This window comes from Gossypium hirsutum, chromosome A02 (genome assembly GCF_007990345.1).
Source record: "Gossypium hirsutum isolate 1008001.06 chromosome A02, Gossypium_hirsutum_v2.1, whole genome shotgun sequence".
Taxonomy (NCBI): domain Eukaryota; kingdom Viridiplantae; phylum Streptophyta; class Magnoliopsida; order Malvales; family Malvaceae; genus Gossypium; species Gossypium hirsutum.
The window spans coordinates 100,712,416-100,737,350 of NC_053425.1; the positions used below are offsets into that span (position 1 = coordinate 100,712,416).

Here is a 24,935-nt window from a genome sequence, read left to right on the forward strand (position 1 = left end):
TGTGCAAGTTAGGTTGTGCCAAACTTTTATCCTAAATGATCCCAGTGCCGATTTTGTCAATACACTCAAAATTAATAGGATCTAAAAATATGTTCTTGTTAAAAATTTTACAAATTAAAGTAATGTAGTAAAATTTAAATATTTCACTCAACACAACTAAATAAAAAATTCACAATGCACTAGAGAACTTGCCTATTTTTCGAAGGGAGATTGTAATGCACAAAGACAAGTTCATTCAACCTTTGGTGCTTCAATCTATTTCTTCACTTTGTGTGTATTCTTTCAAACACAACCCAATTTCGTTCACAATCGGAAGATGTAACAGCTTGGCTCAAAAGTCTTAGAGCTAGCTTTTGCAAATTTGGAGCACCATGACCAAAGAACCTCCACCACTCGTCTAGGAAAACAAATATATTAGATAATATATTACAAATTTACAATTATATAAATAGATAAGTAACATAGTAGATAACTTTTTTTTTACATGGCCTTCTAGTTTAGCTATAAATAAATGTGAACTCTCTTCCAAAATTACCATTATGCTCTCGAAAAAAAACAACACTCTTTGACCAATCTTCTGCCACTTGAAATATGTTTATTGACAAGAATTAATAGAAATCCTTCCATGACAGCTACGTCTTGACATTGGTTCTTGGCCTCATATTGAAATGTTGGATTCAACCAATATGCAGATGCATGGATATCTTGACGCATTTGGTGCCCCCATCTCTCTTCCAAAATCGAAGTGTAACGCTCGTACAATCTTCCGCTTGTGCCGAAAGTTTTCTCTAATGGCTTTGCTTGCTCTAAGCATTCCATCATAAACATAACCCAAAGCAAGTTTCTCATTTGAATCCAAAAGCCTCAACAACCGTAAAAATGGACCAACAATTTTCATAACCACCAAGCAATTATTCCAAAACTTATTGTCCAAAATAATATTTTGAACATTCTATGCCTTGGTCGTTTTGGAGCCATTCCAAGCAATAAGCTTTCTAGAAGTGACCATGGCTTGCAAATCACACTTATGATCATGCAAACTCTTCAAAGCAATAAAAGTAGTAACAAAACGTGTCTCAGTAGGACGACAAATCTTTGTCCACCCTTCTCTTCTTCTTAACCAACTCAAAGTCCATTTATGATTATACACAAAAACGGTAATAGAAAAACCACACTCAACATGGGATATTTTACCAATATCCTTCAAAATCAAATTGATACAATGTGTTGCACGTGGTGACCATAAGATGTTCGGATACTTCCAGTTAAGTAATCTCCCAACCACTTTATTATTTCCAGTATTATTTGCAATTAGCTGCAGCACATTGCTCAGATCAACAATTTCCACAATCTCCGAGAACATTTTGCATAGAGTTTTGGCATCTGAAATCAAATCAGATGCATCAATGGATTTGATGAAGCATAATTCTTTAGAGCAATACACTTTAAAATTGACAAATGACCTTTGTCTCATATCTTTTCACCCCTCTCCCATTATGGCGCATCCACACTTCGCACAAATGCTTTTATAGGAATTAACAGGCAATTGTAATTACCTCTTTAAGTCGTTTTGTAGACTGGTTTGCAATGCATGACGGAGCTTTGTATTCCAATCCCTTTGATAATAATATGAATGTGAAGCATTGATTGGGATACAAGAATCATTAAAAAAAATCGAGCCATTGTCATGTACACTTGATGCCACCTTTCTTTGCTTTTAATGCAGCCTTGATAGTGGGTTGTGAGTCGACAGTTGCCCCACTAGAAAAATAAAAAGCAATATTTGCAAGCCGTTTTCTTTTTCTTTTTGCTTGTCACGCTATTGCCTTCACTAAGATTTTAACATCTTGCTGTTCTGGCACGTCACCTTCAAATTGATGCACACTACGCCGGAATGAATTTGATGCTTCTCTTACTGTTTCATTCTCTCTTTCGTGAACTTCATATTCAGCTAAGTTTTCTTCCATGCGGTACTGCACATCTAAAGACACTTTCTTGCATGGCCCAACATCACCCCTTGATAGAACACTAGTAAACTAACAGACTCTTGAAGTGAAAACTTAGAGGAAATGAAAAAGAACTATTCAAGGAATATTGATCTTTATTGCTCATCTTGAAATCTGTCCATATACATGTTTATTGATCTTTGTTGCTCATAATGGATCAAATCCATTTGTTCAAAATGGTAATGGACAGCGTGATATTGATGGCCCAAATTCTTATTCTGGACCTTATGGGCGTGAGTTTAATATTGGAAGAAATGTTTTGGGCCCACAGTTTAGTGATGATTACTTGGGCCATTCGTATAGTAAGGTGACTTCTAGGCCATGTGGGCCTAGTGGGTCAGTTCAATCTCGTCAAACTGATGGTCAATTTGTACCTGGGCCCTCTGCTAATTGTGTTGATATTGACAGATTTTTGCAGACTGTTCCTGAGGCCCTGTGGCGGACAAAACCGCGTGCTCGTGTGTTTAGTGTTGACTTGTCTCCGTATGACTTGTCTCAGTTTGTTGGGCTTCCCCACGGGCTTCCTGAGTTACATGCTTCTGATTATTCTGACGCTACAGCGTATGACTCCAATTTTAATCCTTCTGATTCTTATGTTCCGTTGCCGGTAGGAAGCACGTCGTGGTGCCCAAACTCGGGGGCTACTCATCACGTGTGCCGAAATACTTCGGATTTACATGGCTCCACCCCATATACAGGTAACTCTTCTCTTTTAATGGGTAATGCGGTATCCACTGAAATTTCATCCATTGGGAGTACAACTATTCCTACGAAGAAGAAATTACTACATCTCTCGAATGTGCTATGTGTGCCAAGCATTCTAAAAAATTTGTTATCTGTGTCTAAGTTTGCTACTACTAACAATGTATTTTTTGAATTTCGCCCCTCGTATTGTGTGATTAAGGACATCCAGACACAGGAAACCTTAATACGGGGCCAAGTTCGTGATGGGCTCTACCAGTTTTCGGCAGGTTCGAGTGTTTTGTCTCTATCTGTTCACAGTACTGTTGTTCAAGGTTCCTCTACAGCTGATGATGTTTTTAGTTTGTGGCATAAAAGGCTGGGTCATCCTGCTCATAATACTGTAAAGTTGTTCTAGAAAAATGTCAGATTATTGTAAATAAAAGTCATCTTGATAATGTTTGTGTTGCATGTCAGAAAGGAAAATCGCATAAATTGCCTTTTTCTCATTCTAGTACTGAGTATGTTGATTTGTTTGAATTGGTTGTTTCTGATTTGTGGGTCTCGGCCACTGTTACCTATGAAGGGAATTTGTATTATGTTTATTTCATTGGCATGACTAGTTGTTTTACCTGGGTGTATCTGATAAGTCACAAATCTCAAGCAGTAGAGTGTTTTGGTCAATTTCAGAAGATGATTCTCACTCATTTCGGGAAGTGCATTAAGAAGTTTCAAAGTGATTGGGGAGGTGAGTTCCGTGCTCTTTCATCAGCTCTAACTTGTCAGGTGATACTTCATCGTGTTTCCTGCCCTCACATGTCTGAGTAGAATGGTATCGCTGAGTGTAAACACAGACACATTGTGGAGACTGGTCTTACTCTTCTGACTCAGGCTAATTTACCAATGAAGTACTGGGGCTATGCGTTCTGCAGTGCAGCCCATCTCATTAATCGATTATCTACTCCTGTTCTGAAAGGACGATCCCCGTATCAAAGTCTGTTTGGTCGCGAACCAACTTATGATCATCTCAGAGTGTTTGGTTGCTTCTGTTTTCCATACTTACGTCCATTTGTTAAACACAAGCTTAAGTTTCGGTCACAGCCATCTACGTTTCTGGGGTATAGCGCACATCATAAAGGTTATTATTGTTTAACGCCAGATGGTAAGGTAATTGTCTTTAGGCATGTTGTTTTTTTGTGAAAATCAATTTTTGTTTCCGCTCTCTACTTCTACCGGTAATCATACGTCTCTGGGTAATACTAAGTATGTACATGTTGTTTGGTCTTTTACCACTAGGGAAACTCGTTTGCGTTCTGAGCCTACAACTGGGGTTTCTCTAGCAAGTCATAATGGTGAAACTGATCCGCATGATTCCTCTGTTACGTGTAGTGCTTCCCAACGTCGTTCCATAAATTTGTTAAATGAATCAGGGACTGTTGTCTGAGAGGAGGATATCTCTACTGCAGCTATTCCTATTGAGAATGTTATTGTTTCTACTGTGTCTACTACTAATACTCATGCTATGGTTACTGGGACTAAAGTTGGTATCTTTAAACCTAAAGCTTTGTGTGCAGACAACGTTGAGGTTGAGCCAAGTTCTGTTGAGGAGGCACTTGCTCATTCAGACTGGTGTTTAGTTGTTCAAGCTGAATTTGATGCATTAATAACTAACTCTACATGAGAGCTTCGTCCCCTCCCTCCTGGCCGAAAAGTGATTGGTTACAAGTGGTTATTTAAGATAAAGAAGAATCCTGATGGGACGATTAACCGCCGGAAGGCACGGTTGGTGGCCAAGGACTGTTCACAGGTACCTGGCTGTGATTTTAAAGAGACGTTCAGTCTCGTAGTCAAACCTGCTACTATTTGAGCCATCCTCTCTGTTGCTATGACCAAGGGTTTGTCCCTCCGGCAAGTTGACGTCAATAATGCCTTTTTGAATGGCGTTCTAACTGATGACGTGTTTATGCAGCAACATCTAGAATTTGTGCAACATGGTTCAAATGGTGAAAAGCTGGTGTGTTATCTGACTAAAGCTTTATATGGCTTACGGCAAGCTCCTCAGGCCTAGTTTGACAAGTTAAAATAGTTCCTTGTTTCTACTGGTTTTATGTTGTTGAAATCAGATGCTTCGATGTTTGTTGGATCTTCTTTTGACTACACTCTTTATGTTCTTGTCTATGTGCATGATATTGTTATCACCGGCAGTTCATCTGACGAAATAAATTATTTTGTTCAGCAGCTACACAACAAGTTTGCTCTAAAGGATATGGGTGATCTCCATTATTTTTTAGGGATTGAAGTCAGTAGATCTAACTCTTGCAATCTTCACTTATGTCAGCGCAAGTACATTCGGGAGCTTCTTGAACGGAGTTCTATGTCTAATGCCAAAAGTGTTCATACACCAATGGTGAGTTCTTCTATGTTGTCAAAGGATGAGGGTGATTATCTTGCTGATCCAGCTAAATATTGTAGTCTTGCTGGAGCTCTTCAGTATATCGTGTTAACTCAGCAGGTATTGCATATGCTGTTAATCGGGTGTGTCAGTTCATGCATGCTCCAACTACACTACATATGGTAGCATTAAAATGAATTTTACGGTATTTACGTAGTACTCTTTCTCATGGACTGGTTTTTCGAAGATCTGATAGACTATCTTTGGTTGGTTATGACAATGCAAATTGGGGACTTGATTTTGATGATCGTCGATCTACTACGAGATATTGTATCTACTTTGGTCACACACCTATATCTTGGTGTTCTAAGAAACAACAAGTTGTTTCTCGGTCTTCGGCAGAGGCTAAATACCTCAGTTTAGTAGCAACCACCAGTGATGTTGCTTGGCTGGTCTCTCTATTGACGGAGTTAAAACTAAGCTCGATTGATCCTCCGACTGTATGGTGCGATAATTCTAGTGCCGTTGCTGTTGCAGCTAATCTGGTTCTGCACTCCAAGTTCAAACATGTTGAACTTGATTTGTTTTTTGTTCGGGAAAAAGTGGCTAGTGGTGATTTGGTTGTTGGCGAAGTTCCTGCCTGTGATCAAGTGGCAGATATTCTCACTAACCACCTGACTAATCATACATTAATCACATGTGTAATTACATACTATAACACCCCTTCTACCAGCAAGATGCATTTTCATTCTTTGTATACCTACACTTTTAACAAGTTTGGCACAAAATGTACATGTGAGCCTCTTCTTTTGAGCATTGGCTCTCCCTTCCACCACATATGCTCAAGCAGGATTAAATTTAGAACGACTCGATCGAGAAGATTGTTCAAATGGAAAAATAAAAAAAATGATATTTCTTTAAAAATATAAAATATAACTAATCAACCCCTAACATTTTGAGTTAACAAGCTAAGCTAACAGTACTAAGTCACTAACATAATATTAAAGCATTAACAAATAATAACCCATAATAAGCAAAGCCAAAAACCCAAGTATTAACCATTAACTATTAAGCTTTAAAAAGAGAGAGAAGTCTCACTCTCACCTCCAGGCTCCAGGTGGACGGCGGGGAGGTGTAAGACTGTGAATGGCAATCTGGAGCAGAACAAGCAGCCAGCACAGTGAGCGAGGTTGTTTTCGTATCTTTGTGGGGGAGACTTGGAGTGGGAGTGTTGGGACTTAGTCTTTAGGCCTAAGGACAATCGAATAGTGTAGGACTTGTTGATCATTTTTTTTTAAATTAATTTTTTCGCTTTTTTTGGGGGGGCTGAATTTCAAAAATATTGTGGACTTTGGTGATTTTGGGCCGTTTGGACTTTTCGGCTGGCCCTGGCTGATCTAACCCAAAATTTTTAAAATTAGACCATCCAGGTTTTTCGGCTCGCAGTTCATGGTCCAACCGCGGGTATTCTCAATTTCCAATCCAAACAATTTTTATTTATTCTTCATATTGCTTTACCAATCGATTTTCAATTTGATCGAACTGACCTAATTCAAACATTATTAAAATTTTGTATGTTGCACTCTTGAATAATTATGACTTAGAATGAAAAAACATATAGTAATCTCAAAATTGATTAGACTATTAAATTTTTCAACTCAAATCCAAAAGAATGGGCATCACTTGCAATTTTGAACTTACCGAAGCAACACACTGGATTGAGATAAACTTTTTCAGCTTTTAATCAACCGAAATAACATACCTTTTATTTGAGATAGAAGAATGCAAGAGTTAGTAATTTAGATGGTGGTGATTTATTGCAACATCATCCGTTGAAGGTAATTATCATTGTTGAAGCAAATAAAAAGTGGGTTAAAATGGAAAGACTCCTAGTCGCACGGCACAAGGCAATGAAATTTGTTTATTTTCATTAGGCAACTATTTCCTTTTATTGACTGCAAAAATAATAGTGAGGTTAAAATAAAGATTCCATCCGACCAACAATGATAACATGAAGCAGAACACCACAAAATGATCTCATATAAATGATTATTATATAGCATTACAAGTCCCAAGCCATCAAAGTTCATCTGTTTTCTCTTCTCCATTAAGATCATAATCTTTAAACTTACTGGACTAGTTCCTTCACAATGAACCCTACTGTGACAAGGAATTTGCCACATCGATCACAAAACGGTATCTGACATCAGATTTAGCAAGCCTTTCCATGGCCGTATTGATTTCCTCTATCCGAATCAGCTCGATATCTGCAGTGATATTGTGCTTAGCACAGAAGTCTAGCATCTCCTGAGTTTCTTTCATCCCTCCAACATCACTTCCTCCAATAAGCTTCCGTCCTGTAAGCCAAAATAATCAAGCCAAGTTCACAGCAGCCAATAGGTGATTACCTTCATTACCAATGCAAAGTTCTGATATGGGAATTATATATATAACTTTATTTTGTAAATGTTTTGGTGGAATTTAAGGCCTATAAAGAGGGAAGTTTACCCATGACTAAAGGAAAAACAGGCAATTCGAGTGGCTTATTAGGCAATCCCACAGTGACCAATTTTCCATTCACCTTCAGCAGACTAAGCAGTGGAAGTAGGGGATGGACCGCAGACACTGTGTCAATGATATAGTCCATGGTACCAATAGCTGACTGCAAAGAGTAAGCACAAATTAGATTAAACCATTACAATTTATAAGCATTGAAGTGCTAGTAAGCACTTCATAATCGAACAATGAAACTTTTAGACAAAATGTCTGCCAACAGCTGAAAGAGCAGTTCATAATCGAACCAGCTGCTTCAGTGTTGGATCATGATTGAACCGTTCAAACTCTGAGGCATTTAGAGGCCTAAGTCACCTTCTTGTGTACCTTCATTTTTGCCGGATCGTTAGAAACAAGGAATGAGTCAGCACCAAGTCTATTGATTGCTTCAGACTCCTTCTGTGGGGAGCTACTAATGACAGTGACTTTCAATCCAAAGGCCTTACCGATCTTCACAGCAACATGACCAAGCCCACCAAGTCCAGCAACACCTAGATGCTTGCCTGCCTCGGTCATTCCATAATACTTCATAGGGCTGTACACTGTGATCCCTGCACATAACAATGGTGCACCCGCATCCAGTGGCAAGTTATCAGGAAACCGTAGCACATAGCGCTGGTCAACCACAATCATATCCGAATAACCACCATAATTTTTTGTCCCATCTGGATTGTAAGAGTTGTAGGTAAATATTATACGAGGGCAGTAGTTCTCCAGGTCCTGCTCGCAGCATTCACATGTCTTGCAGGAACCAACCAAAACCCCAACCCCAACCCGGTCGCCAATATTGAATTTTGTCACATTCTTCCCCACTTTGGTCACAACACCTGAAATTTCATGCCTGTGCGACAAAGCATGCATTATTTTCGCACGTTCCAGTAAGATGGACTAGGAAGATGACAATGTCCATCAAACGATAGCACTATACTCGATAAAACCATTTAACTAGCAACTCAACCAAAAAGTTCTTAATCAGTTCTCAATGCTTCAAAGGAAAGGAAAAGACGTAACAATATTAATACGATAGATAAACAGTTAGCAACTACTCTAGGCCTGCTTGGTCAGCTCAACTCTCTTTTACATGGAGAAACAGGAATCCTCAACCAACATTGCAGACTGCATGGTTGTTGGCAGCCAAGCTTATTTCATAGCAGGACCCCCAATTTCTTTTGACGAAGAAAATTATAAGATGCATCCGATAAAATGTTATGCTTTGATAGTATGAAGAACAATTTAAAGACGATATTACAGAAAATCAGTAATGCATGGGAGTGCTATTGAGGTTAAACAAGTTTATAGGAATTGCTTTGCACAATTTAAGAAGACATATTTACTTAACATGGCTGGTTCTAATACTATTCAAGAGCTACCTTAGGGCATCTAGATAACACAAAGTTTACTTAAAGATCGAGGCTTCTTATCGGAAATTACATGATATGAAGAAAGAAGAAACATTACCACATCAAAACACACTATAGCTAATTCCTTGATCACTGCAGATTAGGCTCATAATTCACAATACATGTTACCATATAAGATTATGTATCATACCCAGGAACAACAGGGTAAAAGGTGAAACCCCATTCATTTCTCAAAGTATGTAGGTCTGAATGGCACACTCCACAGTAAAGAATTTTTAAAGTGACATCATCATCACCATTTTCCCTGCAAAATATTGAAATGAAATTTGTAACAACCACGATCACACCAAATATACATATAGGGTAAAGGAATAAACTGTTTTGTTAATATCATAATCCTCATGCTGGATACCAATGAGGTAAATAAAAAACTCTCTCCTAACAAATAGAGCATAAAATTGAAATTGGTTAGTCCAAATGGTTGTTGGCTCACCTTCCTGCTAGAGTCATCAAAGAGATTAAATAAGTGTACCAAAAAAAAAAAAGAAAAAGAAAAAAAAGTCAAGATTGCGAACTAGATATTCCATTAATAGTTGCACAAAACCCAGAAAGGCCCTTCTTTCTTTTCATATATAGATCGCTCCATGGCGCCATAACTAGCTAGTGCATGAGCTACTTCTTCAACGGCACATCTTTTTACATGAATTTTCCATTTTATTTTTATCCTTTTGCATGAAAAAACGTGTAGGGATAAATTTAATAAAGGTCAAATAATAAACTAAGTCACTAACACAGGATTTATCTATTAAAAAATAAAAAAGTTCCATCTTTTTCATATTCTTTTTATTACTAATCAACAGTCAAGTTTATATTTTTCATCGATCAAACGTTGCATTTAGTAATCAACCACAACACGCACGTGAAAACTAGCCAAAAACATACGTTGAGTAAAAAGCAAAAAAATGGGGCAGAAAATAGCAAAGAAAGAAATAAGTAAGAGATATATGGAATTACCTTCTGGAAAAATTGAAAGGGGAGAGGATTCCAGAATTATCAGTAGCAGCCCAACCAAAAGCTTCTTGTTGGTTCTCTTCCTCCGCTGATTTTGCCATTTTTCTTTTTTGCTGTGTTTTGGTTGATGAGTACAACTAAAACCAGTGAGTGGGTGACAAAATATATAGAAGGGACATAGGCACTACTAGCCAGGTCTGCCACTGCATTTACTCATGTTTTGTGGGTGCATTAAGTATTTTTGAATTTTTAGATATTTATTTAATTAATCTCCTATATTCGAAAGGTGTGGGATTCGATATTTTTAAGTAACAACTTGAATTAGAGTAACGCGAATATTAAAAATTAGAAATTACATTTGTGATTTAATATTTTGACATCTTATATTATAATAATTCGATTTTATAAGTTCAGGATTTATATTTATATTTATATTTATATTTATACTTTAATTATATTACTAATATAATTTTTTAAAAGATAAATTTAAACTAAATTCAATTTTAAATTTAATTGAATATCAAAACATCTCAAATCATAATTAATATTACAAAAAATTATACGAGATATTAATTTTTGAATACAATAATTAGAACTTTCTATAATTACTCTCCAATGTATTTTAATGTACTTAACTTCATATATTCATGTATTGATAACAATACCTATACCAATCGAGTTAATATTTAATTTGCCTTTTATGAAATGCCTTCATATTTACGTTGTTCACAAAGCCTCCTTTCAAATTCAATCCTTTTTACATGATCTATTATTCCTTTAATTTCCTATTTTTCGGGTTTTTTTTAAGAAAATATAATTTTTAGAATTCGTTGGTGCAAATAAGTGGAATCTCTTGTTAATAGATAAATTTTGGGATAAAGTACATAAATAGTCACTAAACTATTACTTATATTTATTTTGATTATTAAATTTTTAATTTTTTTATTTAGTCATTAAATTATCTGAAATCAAATTTTTTTGTCACCGAAGTTAACAGTCATTTGAAATTTGACGAAGTGTTTATGTAAATTTGTTATTGGTCTAATAACAAATTCAGCTCTCAATGTTTATAAAATTTATCATTTTAACTTAAATTTTAAAAAATTGAATAAATCTAACTCTTAACATTTATAAAATTTACAAAACTATTTAAAATGAAACTTCCCCATAACACAAAGTCCAACATCAATGTCATCAAGAAGGTGATTGAGAAGTTGTGTTTGCGACACAAGGAGTATATTGCCATCTATGAAAAGGGTAATGAGAGATGTCTACTTATGTTTTTTCAAGCCCAATATGGTATTATATTTGTTAAAAGTTATATATTTTAATACTAAAAGTAACAATATTAATATTCTAGTGTCCAAATCAAGTTTTAGGATTAATTTATTGAAAGTTAATTACTAATATTATCATATTTGAATTTTTATATATTTTAAAAGAATAATTTTAGTATCAATAGTGAATTTATTTAATTTTATGTTTAACTTGTTAAATACAATCTAATATTTGTGTTTTTTTTTAGATTTTAAGTTGATTTGATGAAAGTTAGTTACTAATATTATTAATTAATTATGAATTTTGTTCAAATCAACTCACAAAAACTGAATTCAAACTAAAAAAAAAACATTCTTATCTTGAAGTATCAAGATGTATAAATTTTAGAAAATAAAAATGTAGAGAAGCACATGTAATCATTAAAAAATTTTATATCAAAATTAAATAGAAATGATATATTTATATGGGATTATGAACATTGCATTAATAGCTTCCCTTGTAGGAATGGTCATTAGTATCCAGATAAAGTGGGCAGTTGAAATCATTGTTTTCTTTTTAAAGTGGGTAGTTGAAATCTTAAATGCAGTTTTTAATGGTTTATAATTGCTTCCCACACCCAACTTTTTCACTACCCTCACCGTCACATGGTGATGTTATCATCTAATTAATTAATGTGCATCGAGGAGATATATTAGAATACTAATTTAGTAACGCTTATTACATTATGGGTCGGATCGAATCTATTCTAATGTTTCAAATATATCTTGATTTGGTTGGTTTAATGTCGGAATCTGTGTTTCCGAAATTGTTGTTTACCAAGTTTGTTTGATGATTAATGGTAATACTAGATACTTTTGGCTAGCAAAAGAAAATTAACCCAATATTTGCCATTTTCAAATTGGGCTAGCCAATCCAAAATCTTTGGTTGGTTGAGTTTGACCCAACCACTCATGTTTGGTTATATCAAAACACAGTTTATGGCTTTGAAGAAAACAAACACAGTTTAGAGGCCACTTTTTGAAATCAAAATAAAAGTGGGACTTTTGTGGTTAAATCACGGCAGTGGATATCAAAGAGTTTAAGTTTAGTTGCTGTTAAATTTTTTATGTGTTTCGGTTAATACTGTAGTACAGAGGTTCATACAGTTACTATAAGATTTTTAAGTCAGCCGAATATCATTCAACAGAAGCCGATGTATTTATCTAGATAATCTAAACTGAAAGAAATGTTCATATTCTCATTTGAAGGCCCATTGGGTTAGAGTATGGTCAGCACCATTAGTCACACAATGAGCAAAACAAAACGAAATCAATCACACAAACTATGGCCCTCCTCAATGATTCGACAATAAACGAACAAGTCCAAACTATTACTATTAGTCCGACTCAACAATGATGTCATGAAAGTCCAAATCCCTAATCATCTTGAGGATGTTCACAATAGTAAGTGCCTCTGGTGAAAGAGCACCAAATGCACCATCAAGCTGTCAAGCACACCCTGCGCGCATCATGTCCTTAGAGTCACGAATCGCTGCTCCAAAGGTCGCCGCTTGCTTCTTAGCCCACCATTCCACATCGACATTGATCTTGAAATGCTCTCCATTTAAGGCCTCCTACCTTTCAGTACTTGATCCCCTAAGCAGCAACGATACGCATAAGAGGCTATGCACCCTGAAGCCCTTATGGAGAGTGCAAGCATGAATCAAAGCATCTTGTGGAGATAGTCTTTCTTTGAATGATCCCAAAATTCCTTGCTTTCCAGAGCTGCCATAGGAACAATAAAAGGCTTGTGAAACCTCCTTCTCAAGCTTCCTCGTAGCAAACTCCAGTCAATCAATCACCCTACAAAAAGAAGCACACAATAAGTTAATTGTCAATACCACTTAAAATCAGTACCTCAAGAAAGGACAATCATAGATGTCATGCACAGTATCCTCTCTCGAACCACCACATCTATACCGAAGATCATTAGAAGGAGCCAAAGACTAGACTAACGCTTGTCCAGGTCTAGGCCCAAGCTCAGGCTTGACTTGCTCAAGTGGCTTGTTTTATTGTTTAAGAAATAATAAAATATTTTTATTTGAATTTAATTATAAATACATATAAATAATATAAAATAATATATTTTTAAAAATCTTATTATTTTAAAGCAATAATATGTGTTTTTTAGATAGGGTGGAGTGGACTCATCCTAGGCTTTAATTTTTTTTTTAAAATTAGGCATTGGTATTACCCGACCCACAGATAAATTCATCATGAGTAAATATATCGATCAAACTCTTTTTAGATACATCATTTAGTTTATTGATATATGTTTAACTTTAATTAAGTTTTTTTTTTTAGGTTTCTAACATCATCAACTATTCTAAGTATTGTGTGAGCTTTGTTCAATATAAAACAATATTTAAAAATAAATAAATAAAATAGCTTGCAACAGATTGGATACATACTTGCAAGTAGACGTGCAGACCAAATCATTTAAAATTAAATTTAAATGATTATTTAAATAAATTTCAAACTTGAAATATCCTCAATTATTTTATATATTATAAGCTCGCTTTGTGATTTTTTTTTAAAATGGTATGATTATAATTTAAAAATAAAATAAAATTTAAAATTTTTTAATGAATTTTCTGATATTTTTAGACATTTTTTAGAATTATTGTTAAGAAATATTTGAAAAATAATAAATTGATATTTCAACTACACTTTAAGTGTCAATTTAATTATTAATCTATTGAATTAACGTGTTACGTCATCATTTCGTATGAGGTACAAAAGTTAGTGAATGAGTAACCAAAATGTAACAATCCGATAATATTTTTAAAAGTTTAGTAATTAAAATATAATTTTAAATGAAGTTTAGGGACTATTAATGTAATTACCCTAATTAATAATATAAAATTATATATAATATTTAAAAGGAAAACAGGTTAGGCCAGTTTGGACTGGGCCTGGAGTGTTGGAGCTAAAGCCCATTCTTTTTAGTATATGGGCATTAGTTTTCGCCCAAAACAATTTCTTTTAGTCTAATATTTCGTGTTTGGACAAATACTAAAGAAGTCTACATTTAATCAAACTAGAATGGTTTTGATATATATTTCGTGTTGGATTAATTATTTTTTATTATATAAATAATTAAATTTTAAAATATGATTCAATATTTTTTATATTTTTCATAAATTTAAAATTTAATTCATATATTTTTATTTTCATGAATTTAGTTCTACTTTTTGGATATAAAAATTTATATTTATTTATTAACATCATTAAGTTTTTTTTATTTATTAAATTCGTTGGTGTAAATTTTTTATTCTTTTTAAATACTTATTTAATAGTCATGTAATAAAAAACGATATTATAATGTACTTAAATTTGATAGAAAATTTTAATGGTGTTAAAGTAAGCATTTTAGTTATTTAAACTAACTAATGACATTGTAAAAGTAAACGCTCCAAATTTCAAAAATTAAGTATAGAAAATAAATCTCAAAATTAAACGTAGCATAAAGATTTGAAAAATGAAATTTGAACATTATTATATAACTTTAAAAATAAAATTACAAAAGGCTATGACATGTGTCACATAAGAAATGTCATTGGATAATTAATATTGTATGGCTGATATTTCCAAGCACTATGAATCGATATCAAATATTAAATTTTAATAGTTGAATATGCAATATATGAATTCATAAAAAAAATAGATTGTATATTGTCAAATATTTTTTTTATTGTACTATATATTAAGGACAAATGTGTTAGGTGTAGATTGTATTTAATTATATTATAGTTTTGATCATTTTACCACGCTTAAATATGAAATTTAGTCCCTATAATTAGTTTTAGGTATAAATTGTCTTTATGTCATGTTATAGCTTTAATCCCTTTATCATGTTTAAATTTGAAATTTAGCTCTTATATTGTTTTTAGATAAAATTTGATCTCTATACTATTAAAATGATATTGTTAATCCAAAAAATTAACAATATAACTACTTTGGTTAAAATTTTGATGTTGATTTTTCCTAAAAGCGTACATTCGAACTTATTATGATAAATTTTTTTAGAATAATATTCTTAAAGAAAATATGACATAAACATTTTAATCGGAATAGTTAACATCATTAACTATTTAGATTAAATAATAACATTATAAAAAATATAAAATTAAATTATACCTATAAAAAATTAAATTTTAAAATTTTGAGCCAAAAGTGTAACTTCAGCACTATAACGTGAAACGGTAAAGATCTTTAGGGCCTTTCTTTCATCTATAGTGGTATAGATATTACTACCAATTTAAATAATACTTTTTTTAATAATTAATCAATACTGGAAGATTAAAAGAAGTGTGAACGGAATAACAATTTTTTTTCAAAAAATAGAAGTTAAAAAGGAACCTGAAGAGAAGAAAAATGGAGTGAGTATATAGTTGAAATTTAATCCCTAATAACTTTTAATAATGAAAAGAGGGAAATTGTTATGAAATAAAAGATAAAAAGAGTAAAGAATAAATAAATTAGGAGAGTAAAAGACAATGTATTTTTTTTTAACAAAAAAACGACCACAAGGGTCAACTCATTTATTACATAACACCACAAATTACAGCATTATGGATTTTCACCGGGTAGTCCATATCAAAAAACCAAGTTTTAGCCTCGTTACATATTTTTGTACATATTAAATCAACAATAGTGTTACAAGACCGTTTGGTCCAAATTAAATCAGCAAAATTGAAATTATTGAAGGCATCTTTACACTCCTTAATTTGTGCGCCGATGATGGTGACGTTTGTAGCTAGGTTCCTTAGCTTATTAACAAGGCCAACGTGATTCCTCTCGAAAAGTACATACCTTTTAATTTTCAACTGACACGCCAATTTAATGCTAGCCTCAAACGCAAAGCACTCAGCTTCTTCCACCGACATCATTGTTTCAATAAAGCTTCGACCACCCCCAACACAAAGCCTTCATCATCCCTAACAATTGTCCCATACCCAATTCTGTTATCACCTACTGTAGCGTCGAAATTTATTTTTACAACCCCTTTAGGAGGTTTAATCCATTTCTTAACAGCAATGTTTTGGGAAAGCAATGGCTCGTTCAACATGTTACAAATCCGAAAGTCTTTGCTAAGGGTACTGGCCTTCTCCCATATAACCTACGCATCCTCTTCTTTTCCTCTGAACATGTAATTGTTTCTATTATTCCAGGAGTTCCATAAGGTTGTCATGACACCGACCATAGCTTTCTTGTCAAGAACCTGCATCATATCTTCTAGCCAGTCAATGCATCGACTATACTTCTTCGAGATTGTATTCTCATCCCACCCTTCTATTGAAAGAACCGTCATGTATAAGGGTCTCATCCTCAACCCTATACTTGGGACACCTCTGCTCAAAGCTACGTCGAATCAAAGCAATCTTAACATTCATTGGGAGAATCCCATGCCCTACACGCCAAGTAAACACCCGAACCTTAGGAGTAGTATCAAGTTTATAAAGTGCCTTCCAAAAAAACCTATAAGGGCCACACCCCATCTTCTTCAACAATAACCAGGAATAAGCAGACTTTGACGTGAAACAACCATGAGGGTTATGAAACCATACTGTTTTGTCACCATGGCCCTCACTCCCAATAGGCAAATTGAAAATTTTATCCCCCCAATCCTCCCCATACAACTTGTAGACTTTGTCCAAGTTTCAGCGTCTATACTCCTCAAACCAAAGATCCCGTACACTACTATCATTAGAGTCGAGCATATCAACTTTAAAGGCACCACCATTTAAGCCTTCCACCCCCTGTTTTCAACCCGTATGTTAATCCTATCACCACTACCAACTTGGCAACCGAGACCATCTTTGAGGGCTTCTGCCATAACCACAATGCTGGTCAACGTAAATGAAGCTTTGTTAACTCTTTCAAAGTGAAAGATATTGCCACCGGGAAAGTACTTAGAGGATAACACTTTAAAACAAAAGGTATCTTTATTGTTGATGAGGCTCCACACTTGACGCCCAAGAAGAGCCAAATAGAATAGCTAAATATCCTTTATGCCAAGACCTCACACGCCTTTAGGATGGCACAAGGTCTTCCAAAGAAGCATCGTCCAGAATCTGCGCTTTTCCTTGCCCGACCACAACGCTCTACTTAAATTTTTTTGAATTTCTTCAATTACACCTTTGAGAGCCAAGAAAATCAACAATGTATATGTTGGAATAGATTAGAGGACCGCTTCAATGAAAACTTCTTTGCCACCAAAGGAAAGGATCCTCTTGGTCCAACTATTAATCCTGCATGACAGCCTATTGTTAATCTCTTGGAAAGCCACTTTTTTTTCTTTTTTTCGATAGGAAGGGGGAGGCCAAGATAGTTACCCAGCTTCTCAACCACCTTCATGCCAAGAAGATTGCCAAAAATCTGTCTCCGCACCCTAGAGTATTAGTGTAACGCCCCAAATCTTTAATAATTGTTTTTATATGGTTGTGACACAAGTGTCTGCCTAGTTCAGTGATTATCTATTCTGAGAGTGTCTGATAAGTCTTGGTTCAAGCTTGGGCTTTTGTAAAAATTTTTGTTTTTAAGTAATAAACCCTTTTTGTTAGTTAGTAAGCTCTTAAATTAATATGAGTAAAACATGAAAAAAAAAGGCCTACTAGTCTAGTGGTAAGTGGCGTGTGGAGTGTGTATTGGGGTATGAGGTTAGAGGTTTGGCGATGCAAAAAGAGCATTTTATTTTGCTAAAAGTGCTGTGGAAGTGTCCTAGGTTGACCGAAATTGAGATGTTTGAATGGGTAGTTGAGAAGATTATGGTGGAGAGATTCTAGGAGAGAGTGAAGGGAGGAAAAAGTGAAATTTGAGGTGTGATAGAGTTGTGCCAAAATTAAATAGTAGGTGTACAGAAATTTTCAGTTGAAGGAGCTATTCTCTAAAACTTCTGGAATTGTCTGCTCTTTTGGCTCTTTTTTTCTCCATTTCAGGTTTTGCCAAATTGTGGTTCTTTTTATTTTCATTTTTGAAGCCGAGTATAGTTATTTCGAGTACCTTTCGGGTGTAGTTGCTTTTGATTTTACTCTCCTCTCCAACCCTCTTATCCACAGACTTTCTTTTCCTTCACACATCTTTTCAAATGGTTCTTTTCCCTTTTGCCGAATATCTATTGCCTTTCTCTCTCTCAAACTCTTTCAGTTTTAACCTTGGGTGATCGATTGTTCTTTCTTCTTCCTTCCTCTCTCAAATTCAATTCAATCTTTGTTGGCCGAATACTTCTCTTTCATTTACCCTCTTTGTTCTGACTCTTTCTTCTGCTTCTTCTCTGTTGATCTTGGTGGTAAGTGCTGCTATTTAGATGTCATAACGGGAGATCTTTTTTGGGATAGTGGACCGATTGCCCTCATTCTCTAGTTTCAGTTTTATATATTCGGTAAGTGGTTGTGCGTTTAGTTCAATTTATGTGGATGTACTGTGTTAGTTAATAAGTTCGCATGGAATGTAGGTAATCTATAAAGGAGTTCGTAATCAGTCTCGTGTATCATTTAAGGGTGTGATCTTCATTAGTTCGACAAATGCAAGTATTAGTGAAAATTTTGCGATAAGTATTTTGATCTTCGTCTAAGGTGTGTAATCACGCTACCATAATTGTAAATCGACAAAATCTTGAATAGGTGACCGTCGACCCTACATGAGCGTACGCTCGCTCGTGTGGTAAACTGAATGCATAAATAGAGGTGTTTGATCGTAGAGGCCACCATGAACGTTTTCATGGGCTTAGGTCGCTTTGGGCCATGTTAGGACAAATTGGGCTGTGTGAGCCCCACAGGCTTGGGCACCACATGGGTAAACCACACGGACGGGTGAAGGTCGTTGGGCCAGGCTGTGTAGTTCACACGACCAAGGCCATTTTTGGGCTTTGTGGGCCCTATAGGCGTGTGGGCCCACATGAGCCCGCATTATGGGTTTTTTGCCCATTTTTTACTGTTTGACTTTTAAGGTTGCATGGGTCACCCAAGAAGACTATGGACCTACTTTTGGGTCAGTAAGTTACCTAGATCCCAATTGATGAAATGACTGTTATGCCCCTATAAGGTAAAATTACTGATATGCCACTATGATTTGTATGATGGTAACCAAGCATGACGTTTTGCATACATGTATGATATTATGACATGACGCATGACATATTACAAGGGGATGAGTTTATTATGATTGGAGGAAGTGTACTGTACTAGCAGCTCTGCTGCAAATAGTGTTTAGTGCCGTAACCAGTGCTATATTCCGGAGTGTAGGGATGGTGGGTCGATTTTATCCCCACATGGAGTGTAGGGCTGGACGGAGTGGAGTGTAGAGGCTAGCTGGGTAGGATTTATGTTTGTATTCTACACTATACTGTTACTGAATTGGGCTAAGGCCCACACTGATGTTGTAACTGAATGGGCTAAGGCCCTAACTGATACTGGACTGTTACTGAAACGGGTTTAGGCCCAGACTGTATTTGCCTATTGTATGTTTGACTGTCTGTTAGTTAAGGGATTACACACTGAGTGTTCGTAAACTCACCCTACTCTTTAACTGCACAGGTAATCCCCAGTCTTAGGCAGGTCGGTGCTGCGAGGGACTCAAAGGGGGCCACACAACTGCGTGGACTTTTATTATAAATTTTTAATTGGTATTTCTAATTTGGGCATTTGGTTATATAATAAGGCCTCTTTAATTTTTACTTTTAATTTGGGTTTTCATTATTATGATTTATATATGTTAGTAGTAGGACACGGGTTTTCAAAAAGATAAATGTTTTTCAAAACACCACGTTTACGCAACATATTTCAAAAAGCTTCTACAACAAACAATCGTTTTAAAAGGTAACTACGATCTAATATAATTAACATTTTGCTAAACAACTTGAGTTCTAAACATTGAACTAGACAACCTAAACACTAACTAAGATTACAAAGATGTTTAATACAGAACGGGGTTTTTTTTAACAAAATTTTTATTTTACGAAAAACACTTTAATGTGGCATCGCCAAATTCGACCATAATGTCTAGGTCGGGTTTGGGGTGTTACATTTAGTGGTATCAGAGTCAGGTTGCAAAACTCAGTTGTGGATTTAGGTTTTTTTAAAACTTGGAATTTCGAAAAAGATCAGTTTTAAATGATTTGAAATACCTGAAAATATTTTTCTGAAGGTGTAGTACACCGAGTCTCTGGTGCCAATTCTGTAAGTCCTCTAAAACTACTTTATATTTAAACTGAAATACTGAGACTACTGTAGGTAGTAGACTGTACTGAAATACTCTGCTTAGGGTAAACTAAAACTGTAGTAAGATTGCAAGCTGTGAAAACAAACATTGAAATACTGAAACTGCTTTTCATAAAATATCCTGTAATAAACACTGGAATTGTAAACTGATGCATAAATTTGCTAATACAGATAAAACGCAAATCGATATGAGCACTAGACGTACTCGTGGAAGGGGTACAAGAGGCCGCGGCGGAAGCCGTAGATATGCTCGGGCTGGGTTTTCATCATCGGGCCACATGCCTAACGTTGAACTTAGAGAGGCATCGCATTCACCTAAGGCTGAGACTGGGTCTCACGATCGAGCGGCTAGGGATGATGCACTATTCCAAGCTATGTTGAGAATTTTAAAGAGGGTCGCTGAGCCCAATACTGGTACTATGGGTCATGGGTTGGTTACGGAACGACTCCGGTCCAATGGGGCTGAGATTTTTAGGAGTATAGCTGGAGTTGGCCCTAATGTGGTTGAATATTGGATTGAGGCCATAGAGAGGATCATGGACAACCTCAACTACACCCTTGAGCAGAAACTGAAAGGTGCAGTATCACTACTGCGAGATGAAGCCTATCAATGGTGGCTTACTATTAAAGAGGGAACTCAGGCCGACCGATTGACTTGGGAATTTTTCAAGGCTACCTTTCAAGGAAAATATATGGGCGCTAGTTATGTGGATACCCGGAGGAGAGAGTTCCTTAATTTGACTAGGGGGATAAATTAGTGGCTGAATATGAGGTGAAATTCTTTCGATTAAGTCGCTATGCGTGAGGTATGGTGGCAACTGAATATGAGCGCTGCGTTCGTTTCGAGGACGACTTCAGAGATAGTCTACGAGTGTTGATAGCTCCAGAGAGGGAGTGAGATTTTGCTGCTTTAGTGGATAAGGTGAAGATTGCCAAAAAGTGAAGCGTACAGAACAAAAAAACCGTGAGAAGGATAAAGGTAGGAACAAAAGGGATTTGGAGCCCTAAAGTTCTTTTTTGAGGCATAAGAAAAAGGTCAGAGTTGAGGGCTAGTCAGAGTTGAGGCCCCTGTTGCAGCCATTGGACCGCAGCCCTGTGCCGATTGTGGGAGACGCCATTAGGGTGAGTGCTGGAAACGGAACGGGGCATGCTTGAGATGTGAATCATTAGAGCACCAAATTAGAGATTGTCTACGGAGGCCCGAGCAGATACAAGGTACTTGTATGGGTAATGTATAGTCACTGAGGGGTGGTCAACAGCCACCGAGAGGCCGTGGTCAGGCAAGAGATGGAAATGGTATGGGCCGTAATCGTAGAGCACCTTGCAGAGGTACTAGTCATACGGAGGCGAGGTAACCAGCTCTGGTTTACACTGCACGTCACCGAGAAGACGAAGACATCCCAGATGTTATCATGGGTACATTCTTTATCTATAATGTACCTTATACTACACTGATTGATGTTGGATCTACTCACTCTTATATAGCATGCACTGTGTCTGAGACTTTGGGTTTAATGGTTGAAAGTACCGCGAGTGAGGTAATTGTGTTGAGTCCACTAGGACAGTCTGTGAGGGTAAATAAATTGTTTAGAGATGTAACTTTAGAGGTTCAAGGAACAATATTTTTGACGGATTTGATAGAACTCTCTTTTGGGGAATTTGACTTAATACTGGGCATGGACTGGCTGGCTAAGCATCAAGTGAATTAGGATTGTGCTGCTAAGCGGGTGGTATTGAAAACTGTGGAAGGTGACGAGGTAGTGGTAGTTGGGGAGCGTCGGAATTATCTGTCAAATGTAATTTCTACGCTTAGGGCTGAGAAATTGGTTCGAAAGGGTTGTGAAGCTACCTAACCTATATCAAAGTTTATGATTCCGAGTTTTCTTCTATTAAAGTTATCAGAACAGTTAAGGACTCTTCGGATATTTTTCCCAATGAACTGTCTGGGTTACCTCCAAACCGATAAGTTGAGTTTGGGATAAAACTCCTAGCTGGTACAACTTCGATGTCCATCGCCCCTTACAGAATGTGATCGCGATTTTCGTGACAGGTAAGTTTTATATATTTATAATAAATCATTCTTGAAACTAACTATTGTCACAATGTAGGCAAGTGTACCTATTGAACAGTAGAATAGTTTTAGCAAGACCGGATTGTTGAACCCAAAGGAACTAAAAGTACTAGTAATGACTGTCTTTTTATTATCTAGCCTAAGAATAAGAGGGTTTTGTTTTAACTAACTAATTATCTAAACTAAGAATACACAGAAAGTAGAATTGGGTAATTACTTTTGGAAAAAACGATTGAATTAAGACAATACCTAAGGAAGAATCCACCTAGACTTTACTTGTTATTCTGACTCCGAATCGGATGATTTATTCATTTAACTTGTTCCGTAGAGATACTTAAGTTATATTATTATCCCTATTCAAGACTAATAACGTCTAATCCCTAGATTGAATAATTGAGACTTTTCTCTAATTAACACTCTAGGGTTGCATTAACTCGATCTATGGATCCCCTTATTAGGTTTCACCCTAATCCAGCAAAATTTTGTCACCCTATCTCTAGGCGTGCAATTAACTCTGCCTAATTATGACAAATATACTCTTAGACAGGGTCTATTCCTCTTCTGAATAAGAGCTTATCTTAAATTAGTATCCTGTGGTATCAAAACAAGAATTAAGAACACACAATTAAGAACAAGTTAAATATTTATCATACAATTCAGAAAATAATAACAAGATTCGTCTTAGGTTTCATTCCCCTTAGGTATTTAGGGGATTTAGTTCATAACTAAAAAGGAAAACATTTCAGAAGAATAATGAATACAAAACATAAAGAAAACCCAAAACTCCTGAAAGGGAATTGAGGGGAGATCTTCAGTCTTGATGGTGAATCTGGCTTCTGAGATGGATCAATCGGCTTCCCTTGAGCAGTTCCTTGCCTTCTTTCCTTCGCGTCTCCTTTTCCTATTCCTTTAGGGTGTATTTATAGGCTTTAAAATGCCTAAAAGCCCTCAAAATTAGCCTTTTCCGAATTGGACTCAACTTGGGCTCCGCAGGGAACGCCCGTGTGCGATTAATTCAGCCTGTGCTCGAGCCTATTAGAATGGTACAAGCGTGTGTTCTACCGTGTGAGTCGTGCTTTGATTCTGCCAAATTAACACGGCCGTGTGGTCTGCCCGTGTGAGGAAGTCTAGGCTGTGTTGATTTAGTATGTTGGCCTATTTTCTCCTTTTTTGGCCCGTTTCTCGTTCCTTTCGCTCTCCTGTGCTCACCTAAGTATAAAACATGAAATTAAGGCATTAGGAGCATCGAATTCACCAATTCTAAGGAAAAATCATCCATAAAATATGTTAAGCATGGGGTAAAAATATGTATAAATTATGGTTTATCAAATACCCCCACACTTAAGCATTTAGTTGTCTTCAAGCAAAATTCTCAAAAAATAATCAAAATAAAATTTTCTCAACTTATAATTACTATCGATAATATCTCAAAATAATCCATAGGTAATCATACATTGAAAATTCAACTAAAAGAACATCAAAGTTTCAAACAGTCCAAGTTGAGCACTTTATCATGAAAATATAGGTGTCTCCCTCGTCTAAGTAATTATCTTTGATTCAGAATGTCACAGAGTTTCACATCTTCACTAAAGATTCTCTCAAATCACTCGAGGTGTTTAAGGACAATAAATGAAGCACTCAATAGTCAATAATGAAAAGTCATTACCAGAGGCTTGCATGAAAATCAAATCTCCCCCACTATAAATTGAGATGATACATCAATCAAAAGGTCTTTAGTGGGTTGTAATGAGGCTTGGTTAGAGGGTGTGGTCACAAGTTGAAAGAAAAAGTTAGAATCGAGATTGAATTGAAAAATTACCTAACTAGAAAAATGAGTAGTCATTAATCGCGTACAAGATAGCTTCTTCTCAGAATATAGAATTTAACTTCTTTGGCTTAAAAGATCACTACTACTAATATGTATACATATATATTTTTTTAGAACAAGTTAAATAACTAACTATTAAGAACAGGACATAGCTAAGCAATTTATTCAAATCAAATCTCGACAAAAATAGGGATCAAAATAATTGAAGGGATTTCAACAATAATGGGTTAGGAGTTAATATTAAGGGTAATACAAAAAATGGCTTGTTAGGCTCAAGGAGGTTCACTAGGGGTTAATCGTGGAGGTAGGATTTTCATGGCATGAGTGGTTTAATCCTAAGTGCCTTAATCATTTTGACATATCAAATCAAATGGTGTGGTCTTGACATGCATAATCAAGCAAGTTCTAGAATAACAGTTCAATACTGATGCACTCAAAGCAATAATAAAAGTGAGCATGAAAGAATTAATAGATGATCAAAAGGCTCAAAAATCT

The 24,935-nt window shown here is 35.7% G+C and overlaps 2 protein-coding genes across 3 annotated transcripts; both read right to left on the bottom strand.

Annotated features, from left to right (window-relative positions):
* Positions 1-952: 952 nt before the first annotated feature.
* Positions 953-1,967, bottom strand: LOC107919898 (uncharacterized). Its single transcript, XM_016849332.2, has 2 exons — positions 1,868-1,967; positions 953-1,383 (listed from the first exon to the last, which is right to left on the bottom strand). The coding sequence occupies exons 1-2, from the start codon at positions 1,965-1,967 to the stop codon at positions 953-955; spliced, it is 531 nt and encodes a 176-aa protein (XP_016704821.2).
* A 5,124-nt stretch (positions 1,968-7,091) lies between these two features.
* LOC107925008 (probable cinnamyl alcohol dehydrogenase 9) lies at positions 7,092-10,241 on the bottom strand. Of its 2 annotated transcripts, none has more exons than XM_016855590.2 (5): positions 10,008-10,241; positions 9,184-9,297; positions 7,960-8,473; positions 7,588-7,741; positions 7,092-7,436 (listed from the first exon to the last, which is right to left on the bottom strand). In XM_016855590.2, exons 1-5 carry the CDS (start codon positions 10,103-10,105, stop codon positions 7,237-7,239), a joined length of 1,080 nt encoding a protein of 359 aa, XP_016711079.2. In that variant the 5' UTR covers positions 10,106-10,241; the 3' UTR covers positions 7,092-7,236. The 2 variants fall into 2 exon arrangements, with proteins under 2 accessions (XP_016711079.2, XP_016711073.2); XM_016855584.2 differs by having other exon boundaries at positions 7,948-8,473.
* Between the last annotated feature and the right edge of the window lie 14,694 nt (positions 10,242-24,935).